The sequence below is a fragment of the Asparagus officinalis genome, chromosome 2 (genome assembly GCF_001876935.1).
Source record: "Asparagus officinalis chromosome 2, Aspof.V1, whole genome shotgun sequence".
In the NCBI taxonomy this organism is placed as follows: domain Eukaryota; kingdom Viridiplantae; phylum Streptophyta; class Magnoliopsida; order Asparagales; family Asparagaceae; genus Asparagus; species Asparagus officinalis.
In genome coordinates, this window is record NC_033795.1 from 84,034,995 (window position 1) to 84,048,343 (window position 13,349).

At 40.6% G+C, this 13,349-nt stretch overlaps 3 protein-coding genes across 4 annotated transcripts in view; 1 reads left to right on the plus strand and 2 right to left on the minus strand.

Moving 5' to 3' along the window:
- LOC109831944 (probable polygalacturonase) overlaps positions 1-686 on the plus strand; it is a 4,147-nt gene extending 3,461 nt beyond the window's left edge. The window contains exon 7 of the mRNA XM_020399431.1: positions 1-686. This exon is cut by the window's left edge and continues 32 nt beyond it. Within this exon, the coding sequence (XP_020255020.1) occupies positions 1-620 (620 nt within the window). The 3' untranslated portion in view covers positions 621-686.
- On the minus strand, positions 1,173-6,231 carry LOC109831942 (protein S-acyltransferase 18). 2 transcript variants are annotated; one of them, XM_020399428.1, is made up of 10 exons: positions 5,924-6,231; positions 5,674-5,787; positions 5,265-5,591; positions 3,256-3,324; positions 3,104-3,175; positions 2,855-2,983; positions 2,648-2,728; positions 1,907-2,077; positions 1,360-1,816; positions 1,173-1,311 (listed from the first exon to the last, which is right to left on the minus strand). In XM_020399428.1, coding segments are annotated over exons 1-10 (1,464 nt in total). In that variant the 5' UTR covers positions 5,966-6,231; the 3' UTR covers positions 1,173-1,309. The 2 variants fall into 2 exon arrangements, with proteins under 2 accessions (XP_020255017.1, XP_020255018.1); XM_020399429.1 differs by having other exon boundaries at positions 1,173-1,816; positions 5,924-6,190.
- LOC109831943 (guanine deaminase-like) overlaps positions 7,029-13,349 on the minus strand; it is a 7,367-nt gene continuing 1,046 nt past the window's right edge. Inside the window, exons 2-5 of the mRNA XM_020399430.1 lie at positions 11,646-11,705; positions 11,333-11,523; positions 7,490-7,594; positions 7,029-7,398 (exon numbers count right to left, since the gene is read on the minus strand). Coding sequence (XP_020255019.1) covers positions 7,210-7,398; positions 7,490-7,594; positions 11,333-11,523; positions 11,646-11,705 — 545 coding nt within the window. The 3' untranslated portion in view covers positions 7,029-7,209. The remainder of the gene's footprint in view (positions 7,399-7,489; positions 7,595-11,332; positions 11,524-11,645; positions 11,706-13,349) is intronic.

Here is a 13,349-nt window from a genome sequence, read left to right on the forward strand (position 1 = left end):
TCTCCTTTGCTCGTCCAAGCTCCAACATCACCATCCTTCGCCTTGCTGGATCCAGCGGTCAGGGTGCAGGCATTGCCATCGGCAGTGAGATGTCAGGTGGCATTTCAGAAGTCATCGCCAAGGGCCTTCATTTCTCCAACTCGAAACATGGGGTTCGTATCAAGACTTCCCCTGGCCGTGGTGGATATATTCGTAATATTTACATATCTGACATCACCATGAGTAGCGTTGAGGTTGCTGTCAGGATAACCGGAGAGTTTGGTGAGCACCCAGATGAGAAGTTTGATGTGAATGCTCTTCCTTTGATTGATAAGATCACAATAAGAGATGTTGTGGGGTCGGATATTAGTGTTGCTGGGCTTTTGGAGGGTATACAGGGGGATAGTTTTAGTGGTATTTGTCTGGCTAATGTGTTGCTTAATGTGACATCTGATAGCGCTCCATGGAAGTGTTTGAATATTGAAGGATACTCTAACTTGGTGTTACCTGAATCTTGTGAGCCTCTGAGGGGAGACGTTCCTGTTCATTCTTCAGTTTGTTATGCAGCTGAAAATTTAAGACAGCAAGGTTATGGCACGAACCTGTCAACTGGTAATGCCGTTGAACTCAAGTCGCTGTGATCTGAAATAATTCTTTGTAAAGGATGTTTCTTTTATCTGAAAATAATGTCTCGTGAATCTTTCTTCCGCCTTTTCTTGTTTGGATTGGTTCTCCATTTGTCGGGTGTCTCTGATTTGTGTTTATTTATCCAGGAAAGTATCTCTTATTGAATTTATGGTGCATAAATATTCCAAGTAGGATTTACAAGTTGATCTTGCGAATGGAATTTCAGTGAACTATATCTGTTAGCCGCTGGATAAAAACTGAATTCTTTTATTTGTTGAAACCTGACTAGAGGGAGTCAGCCTCAGCGCAGGATCGGATATTCATAATGGAAAAAAAAACACCTCATAAGAATTCAAATTAGCTTGCCTATACAAAGAAAAACGATACAAGTTTTCTATCTTTTTGTGAACTAGGAAATTTACCCACTGTTGTTATTATGAGAAATAGCACATACTTCGCCACCAAAAGAACAATTAATACGCTCATGAGCTTTATCTGTGTACTAGGGAAGTTTTTGTCATGGTAAGGATGAATGAGAGATGTGCTCAAGAAATTTAAGCAAAATATAAGATAAAGGTCTGCGTCTTCTTTCATATAGTGAATCAATCATGTTCTATCACTTGATCTACATACCCATATCATAACAAAAACAGACCTGGATCTCTGAATATACATCAACAAGAAGCCCAACCCTTCTCAGAGGCTGAGAATTTAGATCAGAAAAAGAAATATATAGATTTAATTTAAAAAGCTATCTCGGAGAAGCCTCATTTTCTCCACCCTTCTTCAAAGCAGAGCATAACACCTGCTTAGAGATATAGGTATCGAGCTCCCTCGATACCTCAATCAGCTTCAAATCAAAGTTATTCCTGTACTTCTGAGGCCTTGGTGATGGAGAACCAGAAAACCTCCTCCTTGGACTTGAGAACCTCCCACTATTTGAAACAACTGGCGTCACCTCAGCAACTCGTTTGACTTCCAGGTTCGTCGAGGGTCCTCTCTTTGTCTCCAATGGCAATGGTTTTAATGGTGAGCGTGTCGGTTGTGACTTCTGCCTCATAATTTTTTCCCTAGCTCTCTCTGCTGCCACCATTGCTTTCTCTTTGCTCATCATTATTAACTTCCACGGGTCGATTCGGACTTCATGCTTCTTGTCTGAGGCGGAGGGAGTAGAGTCTTTGACAAGTGTTAAGGATAGGCTTCTAGTAGTCTGGTAGTCATAAACATAATATGCTTTACGAACTTAAAATGAGATGAAAGTATCATTTGTGCAGTTTTGATGAATAAGGTAGTACATTACCTGATCCATGTTTTGCCTTCTGCAAAAGAATCGAGAGAAGTAGGACGATTTATCTGGCGAGTCCAGATCAATGCTTTCATCAGAAGATAGATCAGAATCAGAGTCATCAGAAAGATCCAGTAGTTGGCTCTCTTCTCTCATCGCTAGGATGTAATCATATGTTCCCATTCCCTGCAAAAATTGGCAATGCAGCTTTGAAGATTGAACTATACCTATTCTTCCGATTATTGGAATCATCATAGAGAGAACTACCAATCATTTTCTTGCTAAGTGGTACTATAGTGAGATAACCCTCCAAATTATTAAACCGACAAAAATATCTGTATAAAGATAATAGGACGGTATTGATAATCTCATCTTTCAGGAATCATACAAGTCAAAGAGACATCTTAGACAGCAAACTAGCCTTCACATATAGGTGAAAGTTCAAGCTACGCCAATGAGAATGATGTAGAAGCACCATTTGTTATTATTCTCGAGGTTTAAAATTTCTAGACAGTATTTTGTCAGTAAAGGACATTGAGATTGATTTCTATCCAGTGCATTCGACCACTGTTAATGAGGTCAAGTTTGTAGCCTTCAGTTAGGGTTTCAGTACATAATTTCTAAAATCCAACATGGTTTCATTTTGTTGATGCTTGAATTGTCAAACAACATTCACAAAATATAGCAAACTTCATTACTGTCAACCACAGGAAAAACAAACTGTGTGCGTATATGTCATCGTTTGATTAATAGTACCTTTCTAATGAGTACCACATGAAAAAAGAAGAGCTGCCCGAGTGCAAAAGAACTATAAAATGTCAACAGTGCTAGTAATACCTGCAAAAGAATTGAAAAAACATGGAATCTTAAGTATCAGCGCTTGATCAAATCATGAAAGAAGAGAGTTTGAACCCCCAAAAAGAAAGAAGAAAAAAGAAAGAAAGAAAGAAAGGAGCAACTAACTGCTACTGATGGAAGCACCCCTTTAGGAAACTTGGCGTGGAGTTTCTTTTCAAGTTCTTGTGATATTCCATTGCTGTCTCTAAAGCAGCGAACAAAGATGGCAACTGCAGTCCCAAATTCCATTGTGAGCTGCAGGAGAAGCCCTTTGACTTAGATAACTTTCCATCTTAGTGAAGTCAAATAACAACAACAAAGTCATAGAGGTATCTAAAAGTTTATTTTGCTTGCAGAAGTTAAAATCCTACTTACCATAAGCAAAATGAAAACCATTAAAAGGATGAAAGTAGTGTAGTTCTTTCTTCCAATGCAGTTGTTTAACCACTGTAACAAAGATAAGCTTAGTTATGGCTATGCACGTATAAGTCTGTGTGGCTATATGAACAAGTTTCCAGTCTTCTTACCCTGCAATGATGATCAAACCCATCAACACACCGATTACAGGTTTTACAATGTTTGCTGTGCAATTTAACCTGCAAGAGGAAGTTTGAGAAAGAGGGAGCGCTTACTTCTAACTTTCTTCACAAATAAATAAATAAACAAATGAATACTATTCCAGTTGTGAAATCATAGGTAATTTTGTTTTAGGGATATTTCGTATAGCTAGTTATATAGCGTGTATCATCCAAAACGGTATGAGAATGCTATGTATAGAATGCAACTGTAGTAATGTTGGTCCAAATGCTATGCGAAATTAGGTTCAACTGTAGTAATTTGTTGGTCCAAATACTAATAGGATTAGGATGCATGGCATAGAATGCAACCAGATCAAATGGTATTTGAACTGGGAGCAGATCAAACTGGCTGGTTCTTGTAGTGAACCAGGCTGTAGTCCACAAAGGATTAGGGACAGGCTTCTGTTGAGGAACATCCATGTGAACCATTCAATCGCATCTCCTCCGTCTTATGGTTTGGAGAAAAGGTAGTCGCAGATCAACAAGTATTCCCCTCTAAACGCCAAATGAGACATACAACAATGGAATAAAAATAAGGACTTTTTCCCCATCATCAGCTAACTTAAATTTGATAATTTGAGTAGTCCAATTTGGACGGTTATCAAGGAGAAAAATGCTCATGTAATTTTTTTTCACTATCTGTGTAAGAAGTTCTTCACTATCTGCGTAAGAAGTTCTTCATTATTTAAGACAAGCAGAAGGAAGATCTCTAGATCCGATTGAGATATAAACAATCAATCACTTTCACCTCTTATGATGCGATAGCATAACAACTTAATTCATAAGTTTTTTATGGAATTAGATCATTTTTTCTATAGTTCTTACTCATTGTCTATCATGTATCCATGACCTTAATTTGATTCATGTACCAGATAGACCCAAACCTACTGGTTATGGACAGAACCTAGCCCGGTTTTGGATTTTTTTTTTGTGGGGTGGGGTGGGGAGAATTGGCCCAGTTTTTGTAGGGCAAATTTTAGCCACTAAACTTGTTCTACTTTGGACCATCCAGGCACCCCTCCCCTAGTCCCTTTTAGATCTGGCTTAGGATAAAACTGGCCAAGGACTGATCCCAGCCCAGTTTTAGACGGGTCGCCAAACACAGTCTGATGATATGGGAATACATGGCTTGGCTAGTGAAGAGTCGGAATAGGTAATGCACATGTGTATGACACTGATGGGAGGGTGGATGTGTAAAATGTTAACGGGGCTGGTTGCTATTTGTTGTTTTCAGTGTCTGGGAATGAAGCTGCGCTGTTGGGTATGTTGTAATATTGTTGGGAGATGTTTATGTGTGTGTATGCATGCCTGCATGTATGCTACATACATATGTATGTATGTTTGTGTTTGCGGGTGTGTGTGTGCCCGTGCTTGCAGGCGGGGTTATGCCAGGATGGCTTTGTGGGAGCATTCATGTGTGTGTGTTCGCACCTCACACTGCACCTTGTGAGCTGATAACACTACGTGGAGGCAATTGGAACAACAAAAGACAGAACTGAAGTTGAAACCGTAAAATAAAATATTTGCGTTTTGCTCTCATGTTTGCACGGTCGAATTAGAAAAGGCTTTTAGGACAAATTTTCAAAACCAACCTCTTTCCACATTTAATCCCCAAAAAAGACCCCTTTCAACAATATTTTAACCTGGTTGGCGCTGAAACCAGGTCGGTTTTTGAAAAAAAAACTTCAGAAAACTTCACGAGAGTTGAACTCCCGTGAAGCTTAGTAAAGCTGCTAAACTTCACGAGAGTTCAACTCTCATGAAGTTTCATAGTTCAAAAACTTTTTTTAAACTATGAACTTCACGGCAGCTTTGCTAAACTTCACGGGAGTTCAACGTCAAGGCTGAAACCAGGTCGGTTTTTGGAAATAACTTCAAAATGGGTCTTTTTTGAGATTAAATGTGGAAAGATGTTGGTTTTGAAAATTTGTCCAAGGCTTTTATCCATGCGTACTAACCTCAAAGTCGCAAAGTGAGCAAAATGTAATTTCCTCGTCTTTCATATAAGGCGGGACGGCATCGTCCACGTCAACAAGAGGGAAAGGCAGAAGAGGCTCCATTTTAGCAGCGGAATTCCAGGGATCCAAATACTTTCTCCTGATGCAGCTCTTGAGGATCTTACGTTCGAGCCTTCTGAAGAACCTCGCGACAACCTGGTACAGAATGAACTTGTAACTGAACTTAGAGAGCCCTTTAGATTTCGCTCTCTTTCTTCTTCTGATGCTCGTTCTATCGGACGGATCGATCCAGGTACACCTTATGTATAACATCACCACGGAAAAAGCCTGGAGCAAGAGAAAAAAGATTCGGTTCGATAACTGGGATCCACGTTAATGTGAAAAATTAGGGGGGTGGATTTATTGTTACCGAGAAGGAGAAGAGCGAAAGCGTTATGCTTTCGGCAACTTTGTTACCGAGATAAGGTCCAAGGAACACGTAGAAGGCAGCAACTAGGAAAGTGAACATCACCGCACCAACAATCTGCAGGGATCCAAACGCGTAAAAAATTTAAATTGTCACAAGAACTTGGATCGTTTTGGATTTCGGTTAAACGCTTAATTGATTTTATGAAAAAAAAAAGTAAACAAAGAGGGGGATCGAGGAGTAATGGCAGAACCTGGAGGTGATGAAGAGGGAGCTGGAACCCGTGGCGTCTCATGCCGAAACTTTTATTGAAATCAAACGGATTCAGCTTCAAAATTTCGTTTCCCGTTTCATTAAGTTCAGTGAGAGAGCTCCTCCCTGGCCTTCTTCACGCTCTGCTCACGCTTTCTCTCGTGGGGGGATCCCAACGGTCCTCTTCTTCTTTTTTTTTTGAAATTTGAATGAAGCGGTGAGCTTTCGTTCTCTTCACCGCCCGGTCAGCCTTGCTCCTTTCCCCCGGTTGGGCCTTATTAAAGCTTGTTTCAGCCCGAGCCCGCAAAAGCTTGTTGGTCCACAGCCCAATTAAAAATAACGATCCCCGCGTGGCCCGCTCTGTAAATAAATAAATAAACAAACAGATAAATAAATCGAAAAACCCCGCCGCTTCGCCCGGAAACCCAAACCCCAGCCATAGTCAATGGCGACCACCGGCGATGAACTCTCCGACGAGCAGTATTTATAGGACGACGACGAAGCGTTCTACGAGGAGGATTTCCCTGACCTGAGGAGGGATTCGACGGTGCTTCTCTGAACCCAAACCCTAACGCCTCCGGTTCGCGGGTCTTGACTTTAGAGTTGAACTTTAGAGTTCTTTGAGAGTCGTTGTTTGTCCAAGTAGTTGCCTTCTCATAATTGGACGTTTCACGGAAAGTTTTCTATTTATTTAACAGAAGCGCACGCATCTTTTGCTCAAGATGAAGAGCGTGGCCGTGGTGATTAAAGAAAAGAATCAATATCTTTTTATTACAGCATTTGTGATGAAATCCTGCATTATGAGCACGGTCCAGTTTTGCCCAGCAGTCCTCCAACTCGACATGGAGAATCGTTGCAAGATCAATGCGGAACATAATCGATGAACATCAGCAGGTAATCCTCAACGGAAGAGATGCACGTTTCATGAATTGTGAAAAAAAAGTATCATGCGTTCCTGAATAAGAAGCGTGCAATGTAGGAGGATCGATCTTGGTTAAGAATCGACTTAAAATGAGTCCAGTAACCAGAAAGAGCTAGAATTATGTTTCGCCCTTCCATCACCATCATCATCATCATCATCATCATCATCAGTAAAAATATTAAGGGAATCCATGAATATACCTCAAAGAAATTGATTTCCCTTAAAAGTAAGACAATAATCAGAGAGAATCAGAAATATCAACAGATCGAATGTTTATTTAGAGTTGTTCTCAATCCTTTCATCATCATCAGAACATTGAATTTCAGGTACTTTTTTTCTTTTCATGCCAGCAGTGGGAGCCTCTGTCAGTACATCCTAAACTTCTCCTTGGTATTTTCAAAGACTTGTTCAGCGATGATGGCCCCGTTGCCATCAGCTCGTTTAATCTCCATCTGAGCTTTCTGGTAATATCCTGTGCCTCTCAGCGCATCAGCTATAAAATCATCGAAACCAATAGCTATTGCTGCTTCTGCCTTTGCTCCATATACCAGCCTCTGCATTGTGTAAGCAAAGTAAAACTGACCGGGTTAAATCCGTTCAGATGATTTCAGTGAAGTAAAAAAGCTAGAATGTTAAGAGAAGTACCTTAATTCGAGAAAGATGAATTGCACCAAAACACATTGGACATGGCTCACAGGAAGCATAAATTTCACAATCAGAAAGCTCCAGTTGTCCTAGTTTCTTACAAGCCTGCATCAAAGGACCAATCCATTGAGGTACTGTGCAAATGGAATATGTGACAAAGCACACTCTCTGGTACATGAAAACTTAGGGGACACTTCTGCATAAACTTACATGTATGTATAACTGTATATGTACTATTATTTGCATTGCAACAACAAGCTCTAAGCAGTGTTCCTCACTTATTAGAACATATGAACACGTGTTTATGGTATCTTGCATTACATCTCTCTAGCACTTGCTGTTTAGTGAACGATGAAGTGAATTAATACTCCAGCATGCCAAAAAAGAATGAAGCTCCAGCCGAGAATTTGTGGCACAGAGCATATAAGTGAGTAACTAATTTTACTAAATAAATATGGGATCTAAGATTTCTTTTCACCGCCAGAAACTAATTTAATAATGACCAAGCATATTAGAAGCATCAACTTCACTACCATCTCCTTTTTTTGTGAGTATAATGCTCTAATGCTCAGACTTAATACAGAAAGTTCATGTAACAAAATCCAGTATGTTATGGGGTATCCCCTATTCTTCAGGAATATATTGTCCCGTGAGCCGTCACTCCCTCACTTGAAAGACTCTATTCCTTAAAGACGACTCGAAAGGCGGACTCAGTCGAACCTCTTCATAACAAAAGATTACTGCTTAGCAATTAGCCGACACTCCTCCCAAGGGCAGCTCAGACCATTTCTTCTCAGCATTATTTAACTTTTTATGATCATCATTATGTCTCCGTCCTCAGCCACTGGAACCTTGTCGGCTGAGGGTTCCCTGCGACACTGAAGTGACTTCTCGCCGCTCATCGATAAGACTTGACGGCTGCGGGTGCCCCATATCACTGAAGTGACCTTCCATCACTCGCAAATCGACACGTATAGAGCAAAGGGTGATTCAGCCTTCAGCTCACCCCTCACCACCATCCTAGACCGCACACTCACTAAGTGTCTATTCTGCCCTTGGCATCCTATATAAATACAGACCTTATTCATCCTGAAAAGAGGTTCGGTCTCTCCATCACTCCTGAACCTAAAAAAATTCTCTAGTTACATATTGGTTGGATTCTCCTTACTACTTAAAAACTACACCTTTTATTTTTGGGAGGATACACTATTCTTCCTTCACCCCACCCAAGTCCGATAGCTGACTTGACTATCGGAGGTACCACGGGGAAACAAGCCCCGTACCCCCACGATTCTTGTGTGTGCAGGTGGTCCGTCCGTCCCGAGCTCTAAGAACCAGGCATAAAGTCGAAGAAGGAAAGCGGCCCCCTCTCGACGATTCAACATCTCGACGATCCAGTAACTCGATAACCCCTATCAACTGTTTATTTACGAGCATCAACAGTTTGACGCCCATCGTGGGGCTGTGTGATTCCAAGCATCAACAGTTTGACGTCCACCGTGGGGCTACTTTTCTCTTTTTGAGAAAAAAATGACAGGTTCTGAGCAAGAGTGGACCAATCTCCTCCGAAGGTGGCTCCCAATTGGGAGGGACCCTACACTGTTATGGAGGAACTTAGAGCCGGCACCTATCGGTTGAGAGCTCCAGATGGACGAATCCTCAGTCATCAATGGAACATTGAACACATACGACGGTATTTCCTTTAAGATTTCAGTTTAATCTCTTGAATGTTGAAAATTCCCTATGAAGAATGCACGCCTTAGATAATTGATAATATATCTGATGAAACGGCTTTAGCCAAACTTTTGCGTCACCATAATAACTGAAAAATGGAAGACCTAGTCAGCTAGACACCCGACTCCTCAGTCAATGAAAAGTCCTCGGTATCTCCTCAGGATAAAACCAAGGCACAACCCTTTGACCGACTCCCATAGTCGTCTCTCGACCCTAGGAAAAAATAGAAGACCTAGTCAGCTAGGCACCCGACTCCTCAGTCGAAGAAAAGTCATCGGTACCTCCTCATGATAAAACCAAGACACAACCATTTGACCGACTCCCAAAGTCGCCTCTCAGTCCTAAGGGAAAATGGAAGACCTCGTCGACTCTTTTTAGCCTGGGCACTCAACTTCAAGGTCAATTCCTGTATCACCTTTCAATCGAGCAGGAACAAGAAAAATTCAAGAGTTTAAAACACTCGAAATGAATTTATTTCGTATCACCTTTCAATCGAGCAGGAACAAGAAAAATTCAAGAGTTTAAAACACTCGAAATGAATTTATTTCTTCATTAGCTCTTCTTATAGTTTAAAACACTCGAAATGAATTTATTTCTTCATTAGCTCTTCTTATTTACAAAGTCAAAAATACCAATGACAATGACTGATAAAAAAGAAGGGAAACATGACTCATTCTTATTTATTTTTCTTAACCCGCGAGGGTCTCAGGAGATGGAGCGGTCGCATCAGCAGTTACCGAAGCCTCTTGGCCCAGAGCACCAGCATCAGCAGGAGCAGGCATCTCAGGGGCTTCAGTCCCCCCTTCCAATAGCGGAATGACAGTTGTCGTTTCCTCATCCGTGCCGTCTGAAGACTCGCTGTCATCTGACAAAATCAGTTCTATTCAGTCTCTGCTCATTTGTTTTTTCCTTGCATACGGTCACAACTGCATCCAAGCGAAAGGGGCTGATTGTTATAGGGTGTTCCCTGTTCCCCATATATATGATATCCCGAGAGCAGGTTTGGTCGAGTCGACTTCATTCCAAGACGACTCGAAGAGCGGACTCAGCCGAGCAAAAGATGATTACCCAATCGATCAACCGACACTTTTCCCAAGGACGACTCGGAATATTTCTTCTTAGTATTATTTAACCTTTTATGATCATCATTATGTCTCCGTCCTCAGCCATCTGGAACCTTGTCGGCTGAGGGTTCCCTGCGACACTGAAGTGACTTCTCGTCGCTCATTGACAAGACTTGGCGGTTGCGGGTTCCCCATACCACAGAAGTGACTCCACGTCACTCGTTGACAAACCTCGACGGCTGCTGATTCTCCATACTACAGAAGTGACCTCACGTCACTCGTCGACAAGCCTCAACGGCTGTAGATTCCCCATACCACAGAAATGACCCCACGTCACTCGTCGACAAGCCTCGACGGCTGCTGATTCCCCATACCACAAAAGTGACTCCACGTCACTCACCAATCGACACGTATCGAGCAGAGGGTGACTCAGCCTCCAGCTCACCCCTCGTCATCATCATAAACTGCATTCTCACTAGATGTCGATTCGGCCCTTGGCATCCTATATAAATACATATGCTATTCGTCATGAAAAGAAGTTGGATTCTCCTTACTACTTAAAAACTACACTTTATTTTGGGGAGGATACACTATTCTTCCTTCACCCCACCCAAGTCCGGTAGCTGACTTGACCGTCAGAGGTACCACGGGAGAAATAAGCCCCACTCCCACGATTCTTGCATGTACAGGTCGCTCGTCCGTTCCGAGCTCTAAGAATCAGGCATAAAATCAAAGAAGGAAAGCGGCCCCCTCTCGATGATTCAACATCTCGACGATCCAGCAACTCTGCAACCCCCATCGACTGTTTGTTCACGAGCATCAACACAGTAGAAATTTTACTAGAAAATACGTACAAAAGTAAACAACTATAGATCATGGTTAACAAGCTGTCAATAGATTGTTCACTTAGTTATGCCCAACGAGAAATATATCAAAACTACTACTAAAGCATTCTCACATCATGCATAAAATCTAATTGAATGGTTTACGTTGACTGATAAAATGACATGAGAAGAAAAATAAATAAGGTAACCTTGCAACGTACCTCCCTAATTGCGGTCACCTCAGCATGAGCAGTAGGATCCATGTTCTTCAAAACCATATTATGACAGCTCACAACAACTTCATCGTTACGAACTATCACTGCCCCAAAAGGGCCTCCATCACTGCAATCAACTCCACTATATGCTTCATCAATGGCTTTTGATAAGAACTTGTGATCTCTGTCCTGAACAGCTGATGATGAAAGAGACCACACGATAAGAAAGCATGTTCTAAACAGCATTCAACAACTGATAGAGTTAGAAGAAAGCTTCCAGCTTTTCCGTCACAAACAGAGGAAAAAGCATTAGTATTACCTTCATGGTGGCCGGGAAATGCAGAAGCTACAGAGATGGTTCCATCCTTGGTCTCAATAACTGTAACAATTAAGTAAAAAGTGAGTATTCGAATAAACATCTTTTACATTTACTCATACTTTCTCAATTTCAAATGCAACCATTTAAGAAGAGGACAATTTAAAAGAATAAGAAGCATAACATAAAATATAATAAAAATAAACTGTTGTGCTCAGAGAAAGTAGGCCATTGTCCAATGATTACAACTCGATAATCCTCCTGTCATAGTAAAAATAAAAAGAAAAATCGAAACTGGAATACATGGACTACAACGTACTTCCGCATCAGAAAAGCAATAAGAGGGCAGGTGACATTATTCAGGGAAGAATAGCATATGCCCATCTAGATATATTTTTATCTTTCTTTACTGTAAAGCAACATTATCTAGATATATTTTTATCTTTCTTTACTGAAAAGCAACGTTGAAAGAGATGTCTAAATTTTAATATATATTTTTTATATTAAGAGAAAAGCCAATCATGAATTCACAATTTAAAAGAAGGAATGAGACATACAAGATACAGGTGAAGAAAATGTTAAGAAATAATACAATACAAGAGAATGTTAAGAAATAATACAATACAAGAGAAGGGGGAAAAGTTCCCAGCAAATATCTCTTCTCCGAGTTGTTCCTTCCACACGATCTTTTCTCTCTCCTTAACTACCAAAATCGGGCTCCTTTTTTCTTACCCTTTTTCCTTCAATATCAACTCTAAGCATCATAAGTTATTTACTTTTGCTATATGTCTAGACTCTAGACAATATAATTTATTAAGTATGTTTAGTTTTTATTTATGATATTTATATTACACATGCAAACCATCCGATATGGCAATCTGATATTTTTTCATGCCCCCGATATATCCCCGATTTTCACTATCCTACATGAATTTTAGTCGTTCAACATAAACCTAACATCCGATATTTAAAACATTGGGTATAGAAATGCCCAACACTAAAACTGTTATAGGCAATCTGATATTTTTTCATGCCCCCCGACATATCCCTGATTTCCGCTATCCGACATGAATTTTAGCCGTCCAACCCGACATCCGACATTTAAAACATTGGGTATAGAAATGCCCAACAATGAAACTGTTATAGGAACAACCATATATTGTAGGTTTATATTGGAAAGATCTAATAGCCTTTGTCCCAAAACTTTTTAATCATTTGCATGCATCCTTTCTTTATTCAACCATAATAAGGGGAATTTGCTATACTGAAATTGAAATGCAACCGGTATCCCCCCTTCCCGATTCTTTTGGTATCCTTCAATTATAATCCTAGCAGTGCACATTCATCTCCACTGCAAATGTCCAAGCCATTCATATCAAGTGAAGCTAACTCTCCTTTCTCTCCACATCTCCTGAACCAGTTATCTAGATTTCAATTCCATAACTGACAAGTAGAATGGTAATTCTATTACCCCTAACATCTTGCATGCTTTTTGATTACTCATCCTATTCTAACATTCTCATTTCAAACACACTTTGGATATTTCCGGTTGCTTGACAAACTGATACATAGAACTGGCTGTCTTATAATTGTTCATTGAACTTTTCACTTTCATGTCAGTGGGTATTCTTCTCCGCTTCATCTGTGATGCATTTTAAGAGTTTCAACATGAGGTTATAACGACCTGACACAGCCTTACTCCTCCGA